We start from the raw sequence: 18077 nt of genomic DNA, 5'->3' as shown, positions 1-18077 counted from the left end.
CTCTCTGAGACATGGGAATAACAAGAGACCATTTTGTTTCAGGAATCTGTAAAACTTCATTTAGCCCAGCTGGTTGTCAGACCTTCCAAGCCTTTACCACTTCCATTTCTTCCCACGTGGTCCAGTTCACTTCAGACGTACAGGGCAGCAGAGTGAATTTTTTCTCAAAATTTGTGATAGTTCAAACAATTCTAAGTTTTAGCGATGCAACTCTCCCAACTTGTGTGATGACTTACCAGGTTTACAGCAATCTCACAATAAAACCCCTCAGATCAACCAAAAATACACCACAGTGGCGGGGAAAAAAAAAACAACAGACCAGACAGGGTTTTCCTTTGCTCTGCTGCTGAACAAGTAAGGTAGCTATACAGAATCTGGTTGTGAAGCCTGGACTATATGAGAACTACCTTTCAGTATTTCCTTTGGCTACTAATAAATGGGATGGCAGGATGTGATGGTCCAAACAAGCATTTAAAAGAAAGTTATAGTGAAGAGGGTGCTCATCATACTCATGATTTTGAATAGTTTATTAAATGAAAGGTGAAGCATCAGTTTTAAATTGTACAAAAGGAAAAAAACCTCATATTGTAAATGTACAATTTACAGAATTACTAGCAAAACCAATCAAGGAGACACTCATAATACAAAAACCTATTGACTGCAAACTGAACTGGAAACCCATTGCAGGTACCGTGATAATAAATGTTTGTTATACAGTATTCTACAATGTTAAATTAGGAATCAGTTTTCCACACAGAGGACTGTGAAGCACAAGGTTCGTCTGAGACTATGACTCAAACCAGGCAGCATTTATTATGCTACTATGCTCACAGAATTATTGTGATGACAATTTAATGCAGCCATTCCTGCCCACCCCTATTACTTCTGGGGTGGACGGAAGAGGAAGGGCGGTAACATTATTTTATAAAGTTCCAGCTACTTCTCACATTTTATACGTTACCCAACCAACATCTGAGGAATGGCTGAATTACCTAGTCAAACATTTTTGGCAACCATGTCTGAGAACTGCACATGTTGTAAGAAACAAACCTCAGCTGAGTGAAATGCTGGTTTGTTTTTAAAATTAGATTCTTTTCCCTCCCAGCAAGTAAGCACTGGGCATTAATGTTATTTTGTTTTTCAATAAGCTTGTAACAGAAAAAAGCTCCATGATTATTTTGCAGTTGCTAAAAAAAGCACCTCTAAAACTGCTGTGCTCCAAGTGGGTCAATCTGCTTTGTATCTCAAATGCTAATATTTGAATGCAGAAAGGAAGATAAACATTTTGGGGCTGATTCTTAGAGATACTAGAGTCAGTGCAAGTTGTGGATGGCCAGCACCTCTGATAGCAGGCCAGTTTTAACTAAGTAGCAGCTACTAGGCAGAGTCATAAAATCGAAGTATAATGAAATTCCAAATTATTGAAGACATTGAAAAATCTCTTATTACAATGAATTAGCTGAGAATGTTTTGGGTTTTTTGGGGTTTTTTTGACGTTTTTAACTTTTTTGAAAAATCTTTTCTTTTTTCCCAAAGAATTACTCTTAATATGCACAGTTAACACTGAAAATGTAGCTGTATTCCATTGTAAGCTTAAGAACTTCACCATCTAAGCACAAATTTCTATGCAGCACATACAGTACTTCTAACTGGCAAAATTAATTTACAAAAATAGCGCAAAAGGGTATTTACGGCATGGAAAGTAGACTTTTTTTTTATGGTACAGTTAAAATTGCTTTTAGTATGCTAAAGTGATTCCTTTCCCCCACCCTTGAATTATTTGTTTTAATAGGAAAGTTGCTGTTTATGTACCTTGGGTTGGCAGGGCTTGAAGTAGGTAGTAAAAACAGCAAAGTGATTACTTGAGAACCGTTTGTGTGTTTTACTGAGAATACTTTATTTGCTGGTATAAGTTGCTAAAAATGCACAGAGCAAGTACCAATAGAAAATTTACTGTTTTTGTGTCCCCATGTGCTATATAAAATGAATGTTACACAGCATCTGTTGGAAAAGTGGCTTCATGGACATCTCTTACTTTATGTCCCATTATAAATAAAAATAAATCTTCTCAAGAGTATAAAATCTGGGTTTATCATATCAGAATCTGAAATTTTTTGGCAGAGATGCACGTCATTAGAATTCTAACCTCTTCTATAAGAGTGTTCTTCTCAATGCCTATGAGAGGATATAAGCGTACCATAATGTTAATCAAATCCAGTGTGTTCAAAAACACTTTTCTGTAGCCAGAATGACCTGCTTATAGCATCATTGCTAGTCAATGGCTGATAGGCATAGGTTTAATAAAAATGGCTAGCTTTTAAAACATAAAAAGGCAAATGTTAAAACTGTTTTAAATTGTACAGCAGAAAAATAAAGTTAAAAAGTTCTGTTTCCACTCAATGTTGTTTTCAGAAAACATATGTAGAACAGTGTTTATTTTGACAGCTGTCTTAACAATTTAAAACTTCCTCCTCATCCAGGAAAAAAAATTAAAAAAAAAAATCTGTATTAGGACAGTCAAGAACAGGGATACAAATGATTTTTTAGGTCAGCCCTTCTGAGGTGACTGGATCGGCCAACATTCCTTTGTGTCATTAAGAAGTTCCTCTTCTTTCTGTCACTACAAAAAGGGATTGACCTCAATCATTTGGTTAAAAATCAAACCGTATCACATCAAAAATGTGGTTTTCATACAAGCTATCACAGTATATAGGCCTCTAGCTCTAAACAATAGAGTTCCAAATTTGTAAAATATCTTCACCAGACTTCAGAACATAGGCATTCCAAATCCCTAGAAAAATGATTTAAAAGAAAGTAATTAATTAGGTGTAACGATAATCAAAAAGAACCTCAGATAATCAGCAAACAACACTAGTAAAGCCTTACTGAATCATCCTCGATGATAGCTGCAGAGTCAAAGAAGTCTGGCCTCAGTTCAGCCCGTTCTCGCCGGTTTCTTGAAGGTGGCTAAAAAGAGGAGTCAGCCATTTTAGAACATCACATGAGTTACCTGGGTATAAAGGATTCATGTGGCTCTGCAGCTAATGGGTACTAACATGGTTACCTATTCCTTTACAAAGCAGCTTTGCATGGATTTTCATAAAAGCTCTGATACAAATGTAGGCCCTGACATAGGAGAGTACTTCTTAAATTCACATTTAAGGAATGGGGTAAAAGCTGATGGATTCTAAAGTAATTTTAAGTCTGCACTCATAGCTAAGGACTTGCTTAAGGCTCTTGCTGACATAACGATGTTCTTGTATTAGGACTGTAGGCCAGACTGCATAAAAACTGTCTTTTAACTGTATGCCTTTAAGTTTATGGTGAAACTCTGACATGGTCAAAAAATGGATTTAGAAAAAGAAGGATTTAGAAAAAAACAGGTACTTAAATTTCGTAGTATTTTTGAGGATTAAACCCTTTGTGTTGTCCTTCCCTAGGAACATAACAGTAAATGTGAGCTTCACTGGCTTGATTAATTCCTTCATTTCCTTGCCTTGGATTACCAGTAAAAGAGAGATTTTACTTACTTGATAATCATTTGAATGCTAGTAATAACCTCAGTATTCAGCAGCAGCAACTGAATTATTGCCTAAATTTTCTTTCCAAGACATTATAGCCCAGTCCTAAAATAGCCTGTGCCTTATTGTTTGGATATCAAAGGAGAAATAGGAAAACATAAAAACGGTGAAGTGTATAATGCAACCTGATCCTTTTTCCCATTTTAGAAGGGAAGTATTCATTCCGAATGGAGAGGCTAATAAGGTTATAACCTCTACAGAGGAAATCCTGCCTGTAGTCAGTACATTACCATGAAAGGACCTGAGGTTGCCATCTGAGGATATGACCTGTTTGGGAGCACATCCAGTGCAAGGTTATCACCTCACGCCCACCCACTACTGCCTGCTCTCCCTTCTGCTGTGCCAGCACAACTCTCTGTATGGCTGTAAACCAACCAGACCCTGATTAAGGATGCCCTATCCACCCCACCACCCAGAAATCAAACCAGGAAACAGAAAAAGAGAAACAACTTGGCTCTATCAGTTTGACCACAGTGTGGCTGCATAAAGAGCTGTGTCAGCAAGAGAGTCAGCGATGGCTGTGACAACAGCATAGGGAAGGCAACACCACCTAGAATACCTTTAGATGATACTGTTTCCAAACTCTTCATAATGCCAACCAACAACTGGAATCAAACATTGTTACTGGATTTTAGAGAGTCCATTTGTACTCCCTGAGGCTGCGCAGGCAGCTTTGTGGAATATTCAATCAGATGGGGTAAGCTGGTCTCACCTCTACCCGCCACTGCACTCCTTCTGCCCTTGGCTAACTGCATGGTGACTCAGATCAGCTACTTCTTTAGCGCTCATTTAAGAGGGCTGCACTACTACACCTGATACGCTGTAAATCACAACCTGATTCTCACAGGTTGACAAATCCCAAGTGCATGAATGTGCTTCAGGCACTTGCTACTGCCCAAGTCCAGAATATTGTAGAGGAAGAGTGCTAAGCAACTCTCCTTGTTTTTCTACGAAAAAAATCAATTGGGCCTTAGTCTGCAGTTGCAGATTCTAGGGAGTATTCAGATCATTTCCACTCTAATGTTCAGACAACAGGAAATCAGGCTTAAAATTTTGGAAATTTTTGTTCGTCCTCTAAAATTCCTTTTAAATTATCTTTCATCCATTTTAAACTTGCTATTAATAAGATTTACTGACCAGATCAATGACCATTGTGTCCTCAAATTCTTCATTCATATCCTCTAGCTGACCTCGTGAGGACATCATTACATCTTCAAAGATGGGCTCAGCGTCATCTTCCATTAGACCTCGTCTGATTAAATAAAGAGAAAGAAAAAGTCATTTCCAGGCATTTAAATTTCCCAACCATGATCTTAGTCATTAAAAAGAATGCACAAATCCTATCCCTTAATGCCTTCACTTAAAACCTTATGCTGAGAATAAAGCCAGCATGCTTTCTGTAATACTAACTGGAAGAAAATCTTACGTAAAAACAAACCTAGCACTTGCAGAGGCTAAAGCAGGAAGTCCTGTGTAATATCATTATAAACAGTAATTAAATTTGTCCCTAACAAGAAAAGGGCAATAACCTCACTGTGTTTGCTTGCCCTTTTCCAAAAAGGAGTTACACTGTTTGCCAGGATCACTGCTAAATCCCTGGAAATCCAGCAGTGAATCCAAGACCAGTTTCTAACACTGTAAGGACTTGATCTCGCTAGAGGCTCTGACCCCCATCCTGAACTTGGTTGGACTGGCACCAGAGCACGTAGCACCTTGTACAACAGAGTGCTTCAGCATTCACCCATGTGTGTTCCCTCCATTAGCTGCTTCAGTGGGATGCCTTGGCAAAAGATGATGTGGATGAAAGAAGCATAAACAGGTTCACGGGAAGACTGTACAAGAACTTGGAAGAGGTCATGGGGAATTACTTAACAGAAAAATCATGGAACCCCCCTGAAATGGAAACATTTGAAGGCTGGGAGAGAATTGTGCCATGTCTGTCTGCCCTGTTCACTAGGCACCTGCTTAAGGCCATGGTTAGAGGCAGAACGCTGGGCTAGAGGGCCACATGGCCCGGTGTCCATTCCAACATTACAAAGCTGTTACTCTGCCTTCTTTAACAAGAGTTAAAATGTCACAGAAATTACTGGCAACAACCCAGAAAAGGTAACATTTAAAATGCATCATTGTCATCTAAAATGGTTCTGATCTGGAGATGAGGATGCTCTGAACACTTACACTGCATGCCTTACACCAGTTCTCCCTTTCATGTAGTTCATTCCTGTCCTGTCCTTTCGATTTAAATCTTCTAGCTTCTGTTGGCCCAACCAAGATATCTGCATCTGGGGACTAACAAACATAAAGCAGCATTATGACTGAGAACACTAACAATTTTGAATTGGCTGTTTTTAGACAGTATCTATCTCCTCAAGTTTTGTGTCTGGCCATACTTCAGATTAAGATATTTAAATCACATCCATCATTGTACATGTCTTCTGGATTCCCTTCCACAACTTGTCTCCCCTCACTGTATGTGCACAAAAAAAGTCCATTAATTATTGCAATAAAAACAGCTACATAAAATGCTAACATTACTCGTTCGTTCATGTGACATGCACCTGAAGTGGGAGCACTTCTAAAATTAATTTTATTCAATCCTACTTCACTGTCTCAGATCAGGCAAAATATGAGCAAGAATAGATCCAAATTAATAACTGACATACATTTTAAACAAATATGTCACACAACATGAAAAACAAATTGCTTTTAAATATATACCCTGATCAACTTAAGCATCCAGTAACTTATCCACATGTAAATACCTTAAAGGCTGTACTTTTAATACCGTCTAAATCCAGTAGTAGACAGCAATGCATTTGATACAATTTGTATATTGCAGCACAAAGACATAGCAGTAAACTAAAGTGCAGGTCTTCAACAGCCACAGCAGTTTCTATTTTATTATGCAGTCTTCCACCCTAATAAGATTGACATAATAAGCTGGGATAACCCATGTGAAAACAACCTAGAATGAAATATTCTTCTGGACATCATTAACCCCATTAGTTCAGCAACTGACTTCCCTGTATTTATTTTACATTTTAGCTCTCTTAAGCTGACCTCTAGCAAATGCAGCTAACTGCAGGCTTGAAAGGATTCTCCACTGTCAGTTCACACTGTGAACTTCTATGTGGAATCCAAGTCTTTGAAAGTAACAGAGAGGAGGGCGACGCTATCTGCCTTGGCTCAACAGTTCTCTGCTTGCAGCATTTGTCTGAGATAGGAGAAACAGAGGTTCAAGCCCAGGGTGAAGAGGGGTTCAACTTTCCCCCCCCGAAAAGGGGAAGGTTCTCCCACAGCTTAAGGCAGTGCCTGCTCATCAGGCTCAGGAGTAAAACACAGTGACTGGAAGCTGTCCTAACTTTCCATAACTAATTAAATGTTCACAGAGAGAGATTTAGCTTAGCAACAGGTGAGATCAAAGAGGGTCAGGATGAAAGTTCTGCTTCAGCAACTTTGTTTTGTTTTTACTGCAGAGTAGAAAAATTTTAAGGGGAAATTGAGAGCCACAACATTTTCCTTAGAATCTAGAAGTTGCAGCAACATCTGGGGAGGCAGGAGATTGGGAGACAAATCCTTGACCTCAGAAAGGCAAGTAAGAGACATCACCCCAGACCTCACACACTGTGGGATTCAGGTGAAAAGATACTCTGGGACTGAGGTGAACAGGGGCTCCTCCTCAGCGTGCTTTCTTTGTGACCAGCTGGGATTACCTGCCAGTCTGAACTGTGCAGGTGAGGCAACCCATGCCCAGGCTTGCCTTGCATTCGCCTGTTTACATGCCAGCCCTCCTTCCTTCCAGACAGCACCAGCTGGGAAAGCCGAAACCCATGTAAGGCCTTTGCGCGGGACCACGCATACCCCTGCCTGGAGTGGGAACCAGCCGGGCCAGCCTGCCAGCTTACCTCACACTATCTTATGGTGATGTTACACGGTTAATGTGGGGAAAGAAAGTTGGCTGAACTGCTTTATGGAAATGCCAAATATCATGTGCTCCCCAAATTAACAGGCATTTGTAGCCAGCTGAGCTGCAAGTATCTCTTGCGGTGGGCACTGATTAATGGATCATGTCAAGGTTTAATCTGTTGCACTGCTGATGCCTGTGCATGTTACACACACAAGCAAGGGAGAAGAACAGGTTATGCTTTCAAAAGAGTACGTTTCTTTAGAAGTTGCTTAGATTTTTTGAGAACCTATGGTCACAAATTGGCAAACTTTAATAGCTTATATGTACAACGTCGTGGTATACATATACCCTTGTCATTTGAGACTGGAGAATATTTTATATTCCCAGGCAAAATGACCATTATTAATTATTTCTATTTAGAACAGACTATAATTAAAGAATGCAGGATGAAGCGATGTAGTTTAGGATTGAATAGGGTGAGTGTACGTTCAGGAAGAATTGGGAAGCTGGGGAACGTGTATCAAGAAAAACATGATGGACAAAAGCTGGAGGAAAACCAAGAGGCATAATCTGGCTATTTTATACTATACTACATTGGTAGAAACCTGATTCATCTGGCCAGCATAATTTGACTTTTTTATACAGATAAATCAGAACAGTAAATCTGGCTATAAAAGTTACAAAACAGTCTCCAAACCAGATACTGACAGATAATAACAAACATTTTTTCCCCTCTTAATGGAGGTGATAAAATGGGAGTTGAGTGACAAAAAGTATATATAATTTAGGGCAAAATAAAATTGCCTGCAGGCAATTACCCCAGAAACAGGAATTACTAGCTCAGCAGCTAGAATTGGACTGAAGAGTTAATTTAAAAGAAATCAGTTAGGATGTCTGGAGAACCTTAACTGTACTACAACATAGGGCAGGGGGAAAGAAAAGAGAACATCTAACATATCTTTAGAGAAACAGTTCAATCCAGCCTGGGGCCACAAACACTAGGAATATTTAACCATTATCGCATGGTTACGCTATGAGATAATTTTAACATAAGGAATTTCTACCATGACTTCATTACAACATATTTTTCCTGTGAACTGAAAAGAATTAAAGTATTGCTGAGCTATAGCTAAGACATTTCCAGTTGCTTTTGCAAATAAATGCTGCATTTATGGAGCCACAGACTATCTGTGTAAATAATATGCAACTCCTTTGCCTGGCTCACTGTATTTGAAACTGAAATTCCGACACTTACTTGTGTAAAAAATCTTGTTCAGATCCCTGCTCCGACTCGTGCTCCTGGATCTGCTCTCCCATTTGCCTAGTGTTCTCTCTCAAGACAGTTGAGGTGAGCTGTGGTGCTTGCAGTGTCCCTGGAGTATGTATGCTTTCATTCCTGTTCAGCCATGAGCCTTCTAGACTCTCATCTAGAAAAAGAACATTTGAAATTACTGACACAGTTCTGATAGTATGCAGTGCAGTATTATTGCCTTCAGGATTCGTTCAACCAACTCACTGAATGAATACCTTACATTAGTAATGAGAGCCTTCCATCTACTGACACACTTTGATACAGTTAATTTTAGTTGCAGCACCTTCTCCCAATTTGATTTTCAGCAGTTTAGTGTCTTTTAAAACAAGTGTGCCTTTAAGAGATCAACTGGATAAATACTCAAAACGATATATTTTCAGCTCTAATTATATTTTGTGTTCTTTTAAGGAAGGATTACTACCAGCTATTCCCAGCAATAACAACAATTTGAAGTAGAAATATTTAACAACCAAAAAACCCACATTGTAAACAAATATTGTATTGCAGCACTACCTAAATTGTCGTGTCTTGTACACATGTAACAAAGATAATTCCCAATTACTGAGTTTACAATCTAAATATAAGATCTCATATGCATACAGCAACCAAGATACAGTTAAACACTAAGATGAGGGTGGAGGATAAAACCCAAAGTCTGGTCAGCACAGATTTTTAGAAACTTCAGTAAGAACCATTTCAGTAGCGTACAGAGGGGACATTTTAAATAAGAGACGTGGTCTGCTGGTGTGAACTCTAAATAGTGATTTCAGACAGTGTATTTAGAGTTTAGAGCAGATGGGAGGAATGGAGATGGGAAGGTGACTGAAGGTATAAGTGGGATGCTGTGCTCATATTGTGAAGGGAACAGAAGAAGGAAGAGGGGGGACTTGAGAATGTGATAGAGCAGACAAGTGTGTAGGCAAGAGATGTGTAGAAAAAAAAAATCTAAGTTGCTGGAGCAAGTGAAAGACAGGGGAGATGACAAGAAAGGAGAAGACAAGATCACAAATTTACTAACAGGAAGAAATGTGTGCTGAGAAAGTAGATGGGGATCTCAATGGATCTTTTCCTTTTTTCTACGCCTTTACCCTTTGGGCATAAATGTTGTCTAAAAAGTTGCCTATTTATTCTTGAATTTACTTTTGAACCTTTTATAATGTTAGAGATTTTTTTTTTTTTTAAATCCTATTTATGGTTGATTTCCTTAAGGCATTATGAAGAAACGTCACAGAGCAGATTTACTTTCAGTAGCAACAGGGAATGTTCTCCAACCTAGACAGTCTGCTGAACCCAATACACACTGGATTTAGGCAAGAAAGGAACCATAGGGGACTAGTTATAGAATCATAGAATCGTTTAGGTTGGAAAAGACCTTTAAGATCATCCAGTCCAATCATTAACCTACACTACCAAGTCCACACTAAACCAGTCAAGGGTAGACTAGACTAAACCATGTCCCGAAGTGCCACATCTACCTGTTTTTTGAACACTTCCAGGGATGGTGACTCCACCACCTCTCTGGGCAGCCTGTTCCAATGCTTGACTACCCTTTCAGTGAAGAAATTTTTCCTAATATCCAACCTAAACCTCCCCTGGCACAGCTTGAGCCCATTTCCTCTCATCCTATCGCTAACTACTTGGGAGAAGAATGGTTCCTTGATGCAAGGATAGTTTATGCAGTGACCCTGCCCTTGTTTTAGTTCCTTCAGAGTGGCATTTAAAGGAAAAAAAAAAAAAAAATTAGCAGGATTTAAAGAGAGGTCCACATTTGTAACTGTGCTGCCAGATTAATATTAAAGCTAGGACTTTTGGAAGAGTTATAAAAATATGTAAAGATGAAAAAACAACAAAGACCTGTGTATATACTATACTACGTATAGACCATCAGTTAATTTACAGGCAACCAGCTGTTTGTTAAGGCCAGTTCCTCATAGCTCAAGTTACACAGACGAGCGAACAGTAAGTACTTATTTCTGAGGATTAAATCTCTGATTATTTCATGAGCTCATTATTGGTACATACAAAATAAGACAGAAATCTATGTCCTCCTGTGAAAAATACAGACGATCTGTCTCCAGGTTTTCTCGGCTTTCCTTTTTCCAAGATTCAAAAGGAAGTATACTTAGGGCATAACACAATCGGTAATGCCTACTGCACATCAAGAAGCATCCAAAAATGAAGTATGTGGTGCCTTTCCAACTGTTTATATTGTTGTGGGTTTTTTTAACATGATATCAAATGTCCTGTATCAATACATGTCTAAACCAAGACTTTTGGTGCTTGCATTGCATATCCTTTTATGTATGGAAAGGCCATAGAGCTTGTGTTGCTGCTGTCAGTAGAGAGTACTTGCTGGTAACTTTCAGTTCTATCATCTATCAGGCAGTCAAATTCTACAATGAAGGCATCTATCAAGGAAAAGACAGTTATGCTGTTAGGGGCTAAAACAAACAATGATGAGCTATACATCCTTCCTGGACCTATATACTGAGCCTGTATAGCAAAGCTTTCATAAGTAATGAAGATCTATGAATTTAAGGTCTATTAGGTTTCAGACTGAAGAAAGGAGAGTGGAATCACTTGCTAACCAGTGTTCTTCAAAATGTCATGTCCTTGAATGTCATACTGTGACCCAGAGCTGTATTTGCAGTATTCAAAGGACATGCCCATACCCCACCCACAAGAGCACCCCATGATAGGCAACGTTGATCAGTCCTTTTTCTGGCCACAGATTACTAACAGGGGAATTTCGGGTTACTGCTAGTGAACAGTGACATTAGACCACTCTGCCAAAGGTAAGATAAATCCTGGGTGTCTTCTGATGACATGGTGTTGATGGAATGTAAGCAGACCCTCACAGACCCCTCTAGATGTCTGAATCCTGTCAGACCCACAGTGAGCCTTAGCATAGTCTGTATTACAGCTAGATGACCTCCTGGTAGAAACTCCTGTACATTCAGATCTTTCAGGAAATGAACAAATAGCTGAGTAACCTTGTATTTGGCCGACATAATTTTTAAGTCAGTGATGTTTGTGGAAAATTCAGGACCACAGCTGTTGCAAAGAAAGGGGATATTCAAATGTAATGTGTTGCAGGTCAATTCTCCCTTCTACTGATCATTGAAAGAGGACGACACAAAAAAGGATGAGGTAAACAATGCCATAAACACTATGTTATAAGACTGAGACTTGCCTTACAGGGAAGCAAAGACGTTACTAGACTTTCCAGGGGGAAAAAAAAAAGGGTATTGGTAGAGTGCAACAAAATACAATATAAATAGTAACAAGGGGAAAGAAAAAAACCTCAGCAGTTGAATTCCATGAAAAACATGGCATCCTGAAGGAAGCAAAACTGTGTCTGAAGAAAGGAAGCGGTATTTTATCTACCCAAACTCTACGTTGGCTGTAAGAAACTGAAGGACTTGGTGCATGTACAGCTCAATATAAGCTGTAGTAGAGAATGGACCTGATTGTAGAAGTGCATATGGACAAACTTTTGAAGAATATTTTTGGAAATTGCAGTATATTCAGGCAAACTGGCATTAGATTCCTCACTGAGGAGTTACTATCAGAGACACTGAGCTTGGGAAAATCCCTTAAAGTTTAAAGATGCCACTTACACCTACTCCGTAGTGAAACAGTAAATTTATATTCACAAAAGTACACACTACATCACACAGACTAACCAGGAACAGATGCAATCTTGTAAGAAATTGGCTATCATAGCCAAATTCCTGATAAACATGCCTGAAGTCACAGAAAGAGTACAGACACTGGATATCAATACCATTTTAAACAAAAAAGGCGTCTTTTTAGTGTTCCCCAATGGTCCTGCAAAAATACAGATCTGTATCAGAATTTTTGTCTTGGGTTTGCTCTAACACCCTGTTAATTAACAACAGCTCCAGACTGAAGCATAGGCAGAAAATCAGAAGTCCACAACTGAGAAAGGTGTAGAGCAGATCACTCCACAAACACCTCCTGTTTCAAACTTCAAGAACAGCTTTTAATAGTTCTGAATCTGCAAATCTCAGTGACGACAGACAAGAACAGAGACTCACAATGGTATTTCTCAAAGAAATGTTCAAGCTTGATAGGAATTTACAGAACAGACATCTTGTTTTTAGTACGTACAGAATATATCATATATTTCAGCATTAATCGATAAGCCATAAGGGCTCCTAAAAAGGAAGGCTGTCATATATGTATAAAATAAGAAATGCCTCTACTAGGCAACCTAAAACCATACAAACCTTCTACTCTCTTTTTGTGGAGCGGTGGTCGTCCTTTCTTATTCCTCACTGAAGAGGCTTTGCTGCTGCTGCTTCCACTGTTAACGGACATTCTGTCATCTTCGCCACCTGTAACTAGTGAGTTTCTATAGGAAATGAGTGGAAGCCATACATCTTCTCTTCTTTCCATCATCTGTTCTGTCAGAAACTTCTCTAAGTAGGAGTGACTGAAAACAAAAGACAATGAGTACAGAGGCACAGCTCATTGTTTCCTCTTTAATTAATCTGCACGCCCTCTTCACATTGTTGAGAGCTTAACACAAATCATACATGGTGTTTCCTTATTTTAATTTAATTTAATAACATATGCTGATAGGGCATTGTATCTCTGACTGGATAAGCATACATGTCATTCCCTCAAAACAAAGTAACATAGTCATGCACAGGTTACTCACAGATAAACAACACAAACCATTCTCTCCCCAACATCTTCCTCCCACATTTGTCTGCGATCATTCACAGCACACTTTACTTGAATTCCTTTTCTACTTTGCATAGCACGGAAACCACTTCTATATGTTGCTACTGTGTCAACAGACTGAATTAGAACCACTATTGTGAGGATGTAGGATATGCTGGTGCATCTTGGAACAAGGAAAACAATTTCCTCAAATGCAAGCTGTTATTTTTCAGTAAAAAATATGGAAGATCTGTTCCACTGCCATGGAGAAGTCCAATGCACACGTGTTAACTTATGGGAGGAGCCAAACAACCTCCCTCCTGTATATGGTCTGGAGAGCATTTGCTTTCTTTTTCCCATTGATTATTTAATTACGGCATTAGACATAGTCCTTAAAATGAATACACAAATCCACATAAAAGTGATTCTAATGAATTTCAAGCTGCAGAACCAAGCATTCAGAATTTAGGCAAGAGACCTCAGGATTCTTCAGCATTACCTCTACCCTTCCTGCAAATACGTTAGGGTGCACCCTTCAATCATGATTTCATTTAATACCACATTGCCAGGTTGTCATCAGTGGGAGTCAAACCCACAAATTCTGCATGGAAATGAACTCTCAATCTCCCTTTTCCTCTGTTAGCTCATGGCAGGCTCAAGCTTCTTACGCGGCCTATGTATCAGAATAGGACAAGGAGTCACACTGTATATGCCTGGGTAACAATCACATCCAATTTTTAATGGGATTTTGTTTTGATTCAGTGAATAGGATGACTTTGCTCAAGAAACAGCAGCTTTTCTGTCTACTGTTTTATTCAATATTGTGACTGCGTCTTCCTTCCCCTTTTCATGTATACACTAAGTAACGTCCAAACCTTGCATTGAATGGGAAATTCTTGGTTTATTCTCTCTCTTTTACAGTACCAAACAGTACAACACTTGAGTGCTTCATGACTTTAGAGAATTTATCTGCAGAATAGTCTTGGAAAGTAAGGACTTTTCCTGCATCCAATTTATATTTATAAAACTAGAGTGCACACGTTATGCCCAAATTGTGAAGAAGGAAAAACTACACCACTTGGGGGTTCTTTACTGATTAAATGCCAACCTTCAGACAAGGCTCTGCATTTTAGAGGAGCTTCATACTGTCAGTTCTTGCCAGCTTGAACGAGGATAGAAACTCTGGATTTCTAGAAGTAGGAACACTATGCTGAGGCTCCGTCTCATCTGACTTCAAACACCCAATAGTCAGTTTCTAGTCTAAGCTAACGGTCTCTGTTTGAGAGAAATAAATGGAAATAAATGCTTCCACGGGGCAATTCACCTCTATACTGTGTTAGATGAATTCCTCAGGATTTCCCTGCCTATATCTGCCTTGTGTGTACACTAACTGCGTTAGTATAAATCTTTTTCTGCTAAGTATAAGAGCCTGGCACCTTAAATGTATAGTTTATATTAAATCCATAGCTTTGAATAAATCCATAAATGGCTATCATTGATTCTGGAGGTTACTCATAAAACAAGAAGCTGAATAAATAAATAGGATAGGAAAACTAAATTAAACCAATGCTGGTGCCCCACTCCCAAACTGGAAACATCTCCCTTTTCTCCCTCCAAATAAAAAAGCCACCAGTAAAGCAGAAAGGAAGTAGAAGCCCTGCAAAAGAGCAGTGTTTGCTGAACTGCGACAGGAATGGTATTTTGCACAAAGGGCAGATGACATATGCAGACATATCAAGCAGATGATTAATTTTTTGGGGTTGGGAAGCTAAGCTGAAGGACTTCTGGGAGACAGGCAGATATATGCTCAAGAGACTTTCAGGGTTTTTCTAGAGCACTTTTGTCTCCAGACAAACAGCCCATTGCTGAGTTTAGGGACAGTCACTTGGCAGGAGATCAAACCAGGGAGGGAGGTAAATGATCCTGTACACAGGACTTCTCCACCAGATGGTGGTCATGTACCTTCGTGTTCATAGGCAACCCCTTTGGAGGGAGAGGGAGAGGTCCCTGTGGATTGGAGGAGTCATGCTACAGAGAAGGGCAAATCAACTATCTGGAGTATAGCTGAGTATGTAATGCCAATGAAGCACTATGGGCAATGCAGCCATTGCCTGATGGGTGCAAACACAACAGATCTCTCAAGGGAAGGAATGCAGACATCTCCAAAAGAAATCTTTACATATAAGCAAGTTATCTTGACTCTTTTCACAGTCACCACAGCCAATGGAATCTAGGGCACGTCTGAACTCATCTTAAAGCAGTATTAGCACAGATCAGATAAATCATGTCCTAGAGGGCCTATTTCTTTTCACTGATCTTCAAATTTGACTAAAGTAAATATCTCAGGTGACTACAATAAAGAAAGCTAAAACCAGGAGAAATGGATTCCATCACAGCAATCTTTACAGTACTGCAAAAGAAGCCAGTGGTTGTGTATGTGGGCACCAGTGAGTGGAGAAGGAGAATCTTTGAGAAAAAATTTTAAATGGCAACATAGAAGGCTAAAGAACAAGATCTCCTCAAGTATTGAATTTCATGCAAAGGATCAGGTCAAAATAAGCTGTCACATAAACCATACAGAATGATGTAACTTTAAATTTTAGACACTGGAGAAACTTGTGGAAGGGATGATTAGTGTACAGGAAGGATAAGCTTCACGAAATTAAATAGGAATCAGGCTAATGACACTTAAACTAACAGATGCAGGAGAACCTATGGTTCAGCTAGGAAGACAGTAATAAAACCCTATTATCCTTAAGTCCTGTCCTGAACAATAGGACAGAGGTTGACAAGACTCAAGGATATAACAACAAAGAGCAATTTCAAAAATTGAGTGCCAAGTTAGCCCAACTGGATCATCCAATTCTCAAGCTCATTTAACTATTTCTTCTACTGTGTTTGCTGAATTGACAAATTATTGATACAATAAAAAATTCATTTGGTTCAAGTGTGTGTATGTTAAAGATTATACAAAGTTAACCAAGATGCATTTCCTATAACACAGATAAAGCTATAATATTCATAACTGTTAACCCTAATAGAAAAGTCCTTTAAAACAAATGTCTTCACAGAAAAACTACAGAAAAGTTTGACAGAACAAGTCAGTTGATACATGTGACTTGCACTCATTGTGGTCAGAAAATTGAATGGAAAGATATCTATAACCATAAATCAGAAGATTTGGCAATTGTGTTTTTTAAATGGTCATAAACTTATTCAAAGAATTCAGTTCTACACTGGGCACATAGTGCTTGGCTGATTTTTGACCGGAGTCCTCTTCCTTTTTCCCTTACTACTTCTCTGCTGTTGGCAAATCCTGGGTATTTGCTACCTAACTTATTAGAAATGTAGAGCATTATCTCCACAGTGATGCCAACAACAAGTCTTTACTACGAACTTGTCCTTACTAATGCAGTTTTCTCTTTGGCAATTCTGTTGATATCCGCAGCCCCTCTTGACAGTCTGTTCAAATGTTGCTCATAAAACAGTATTTCTTGCTCTTTACTCAGATCTTATCAACAATACCTCTGATTTATTTCATTTCCAGTATTTCATCTGCAGTAATTATCTGCCATAACAAATTCAGGCTGCTTGTTTTAGCCTCCCAGGTCTTTACCACCCTGTTCTGTCCTAACAACTAACAGTGTCCTCTCTCAGCCTCTTTATCCTATTATGCCTGTAATAGAAGCCTTGACAAACCTTAATCTCCCAGTTTAACTCAATATATTAAAATAGACAACAAATATATGTTTACATTTTATGTAAATATCTAACAGAAACAGATGTTACTGCAGTGTTTACAGGCCTGTAAATTTCCTGCACTACTAACATTTAATTTCTTCTAGCCTAAAAAACCCCTGTTTTCTATTTTCAGTGCCCCATGGGAAGTTTTAAGGAACATTGTTTCGTGAGGTCTCAAGCTCACCTCATCAGTGGATCTGATTCTCCTTTTCTCATTTATTTTTATTACTTTAAAATATAAACCAATGAGTAACTATGTATGTGAAATGTCTCACTGTGACTTCCTATAGCCCCCATTAGATTGTGAAAACCTCAAAACAGAGAGCTTAAACACACGCTACAGTGATTAATAGAGCCCAGCAAAACCCACAGAAGAAAACGGAGCATTACTTACACAGTCTTTTTGTCCTGTCGCAAGAGTTTAGAAGAAAATTCACTAAGCACTTCAAGGAAAGCAAGGTTAGGAGGTGGATAGTCTTGTCCTTTTTGATTCTGATACTTGAAGGCAAACTCTATGCCATCTCTACAGTAAAGAAATATTCAAATTTTCAGACATTTGTAAGAAAATAAAAAAGTCATCCATCACTTCTAAATGCTGCCCAAAATCTGAACTGTGATGAAATTCTTTATATCCCATCATAACTTTTTTTTCATTACTAGCAAACAGCTGCTTTTGGACAAAGGGGAATCAAATGCTCCCTCTCAATTTGTGAGGATTCAACCTCAAAGACAACATATTGCCAGTCACATGGTAGGAAGGAACTTACCACAATCTAAGAAACTTGGCAGGTGCTGAAAACCACTGCCTTAGCAGGAATAGCCAATTGGCTCTTTTTTGTTTCTG

At 38.8% G+C, this 18077-nt stretch overlaps 1 protein-coding gene across 2 annotated transcripts in view; it reads right to left on the bottom strand.

The window, feature by feature from the left end:
* Positions 1-2767: 2767 nt before the first annotated feature.
* Positions 2768-18077, bottom strand: part of STAG1 (STAG1 cohesin complex component) — a 159845-nt gene continuing 144535 nt past the window's right edge. The window contains exons 27-33 of one of the 2 annotated variants that reach the window (XM_075717154.1): positions 17628-17756; positions 13054-13259; positions 8744-8915; positions 5760-5870; positions 4719-4833; positions 2887-2967; positions 2768-2791 (exon numbers count right to left, since the gene is read on the bottom strand). In XM_075717154.1, the coding sequence (XP_075573269.1) occupies positions 2768-2791; positions 2887-2967; positions 4719-4833; positions 5760-5870; positions 8744-8915; positions 13054-13259; positions 17628-17756 (838 nt within the window). The remainder of the gene's footprint in view (positions 2792-2886; positions 2968-4718; positions 4834-5759; positions 5871-8743; positions 8916-13053; positions 13260-17627; positions 17757-18077) is intronic. The other variant, XM_075717155.1, reaches the window with a different exon arrangement.

The sequence above is a fragment of the Pelecanus crispus genome, chromosome 9 (assembly GCF_030463565.1).
Source record: "Pelecanus crispus isolate bPelCri1 chromosome 9, bPelCri1.pri, whole genome shotgun sequence".
In the NCBI taxonomy this organism is placed as follows: Eukaryota; Metazoa; Chordata; class Aves; order Pelecaniformes; family Pelecanidae; genus Pelecanus; species Pelecanus crispus.
This window is presented reverse-complemented; position numbering and strand designations above follow the sequence as displayed.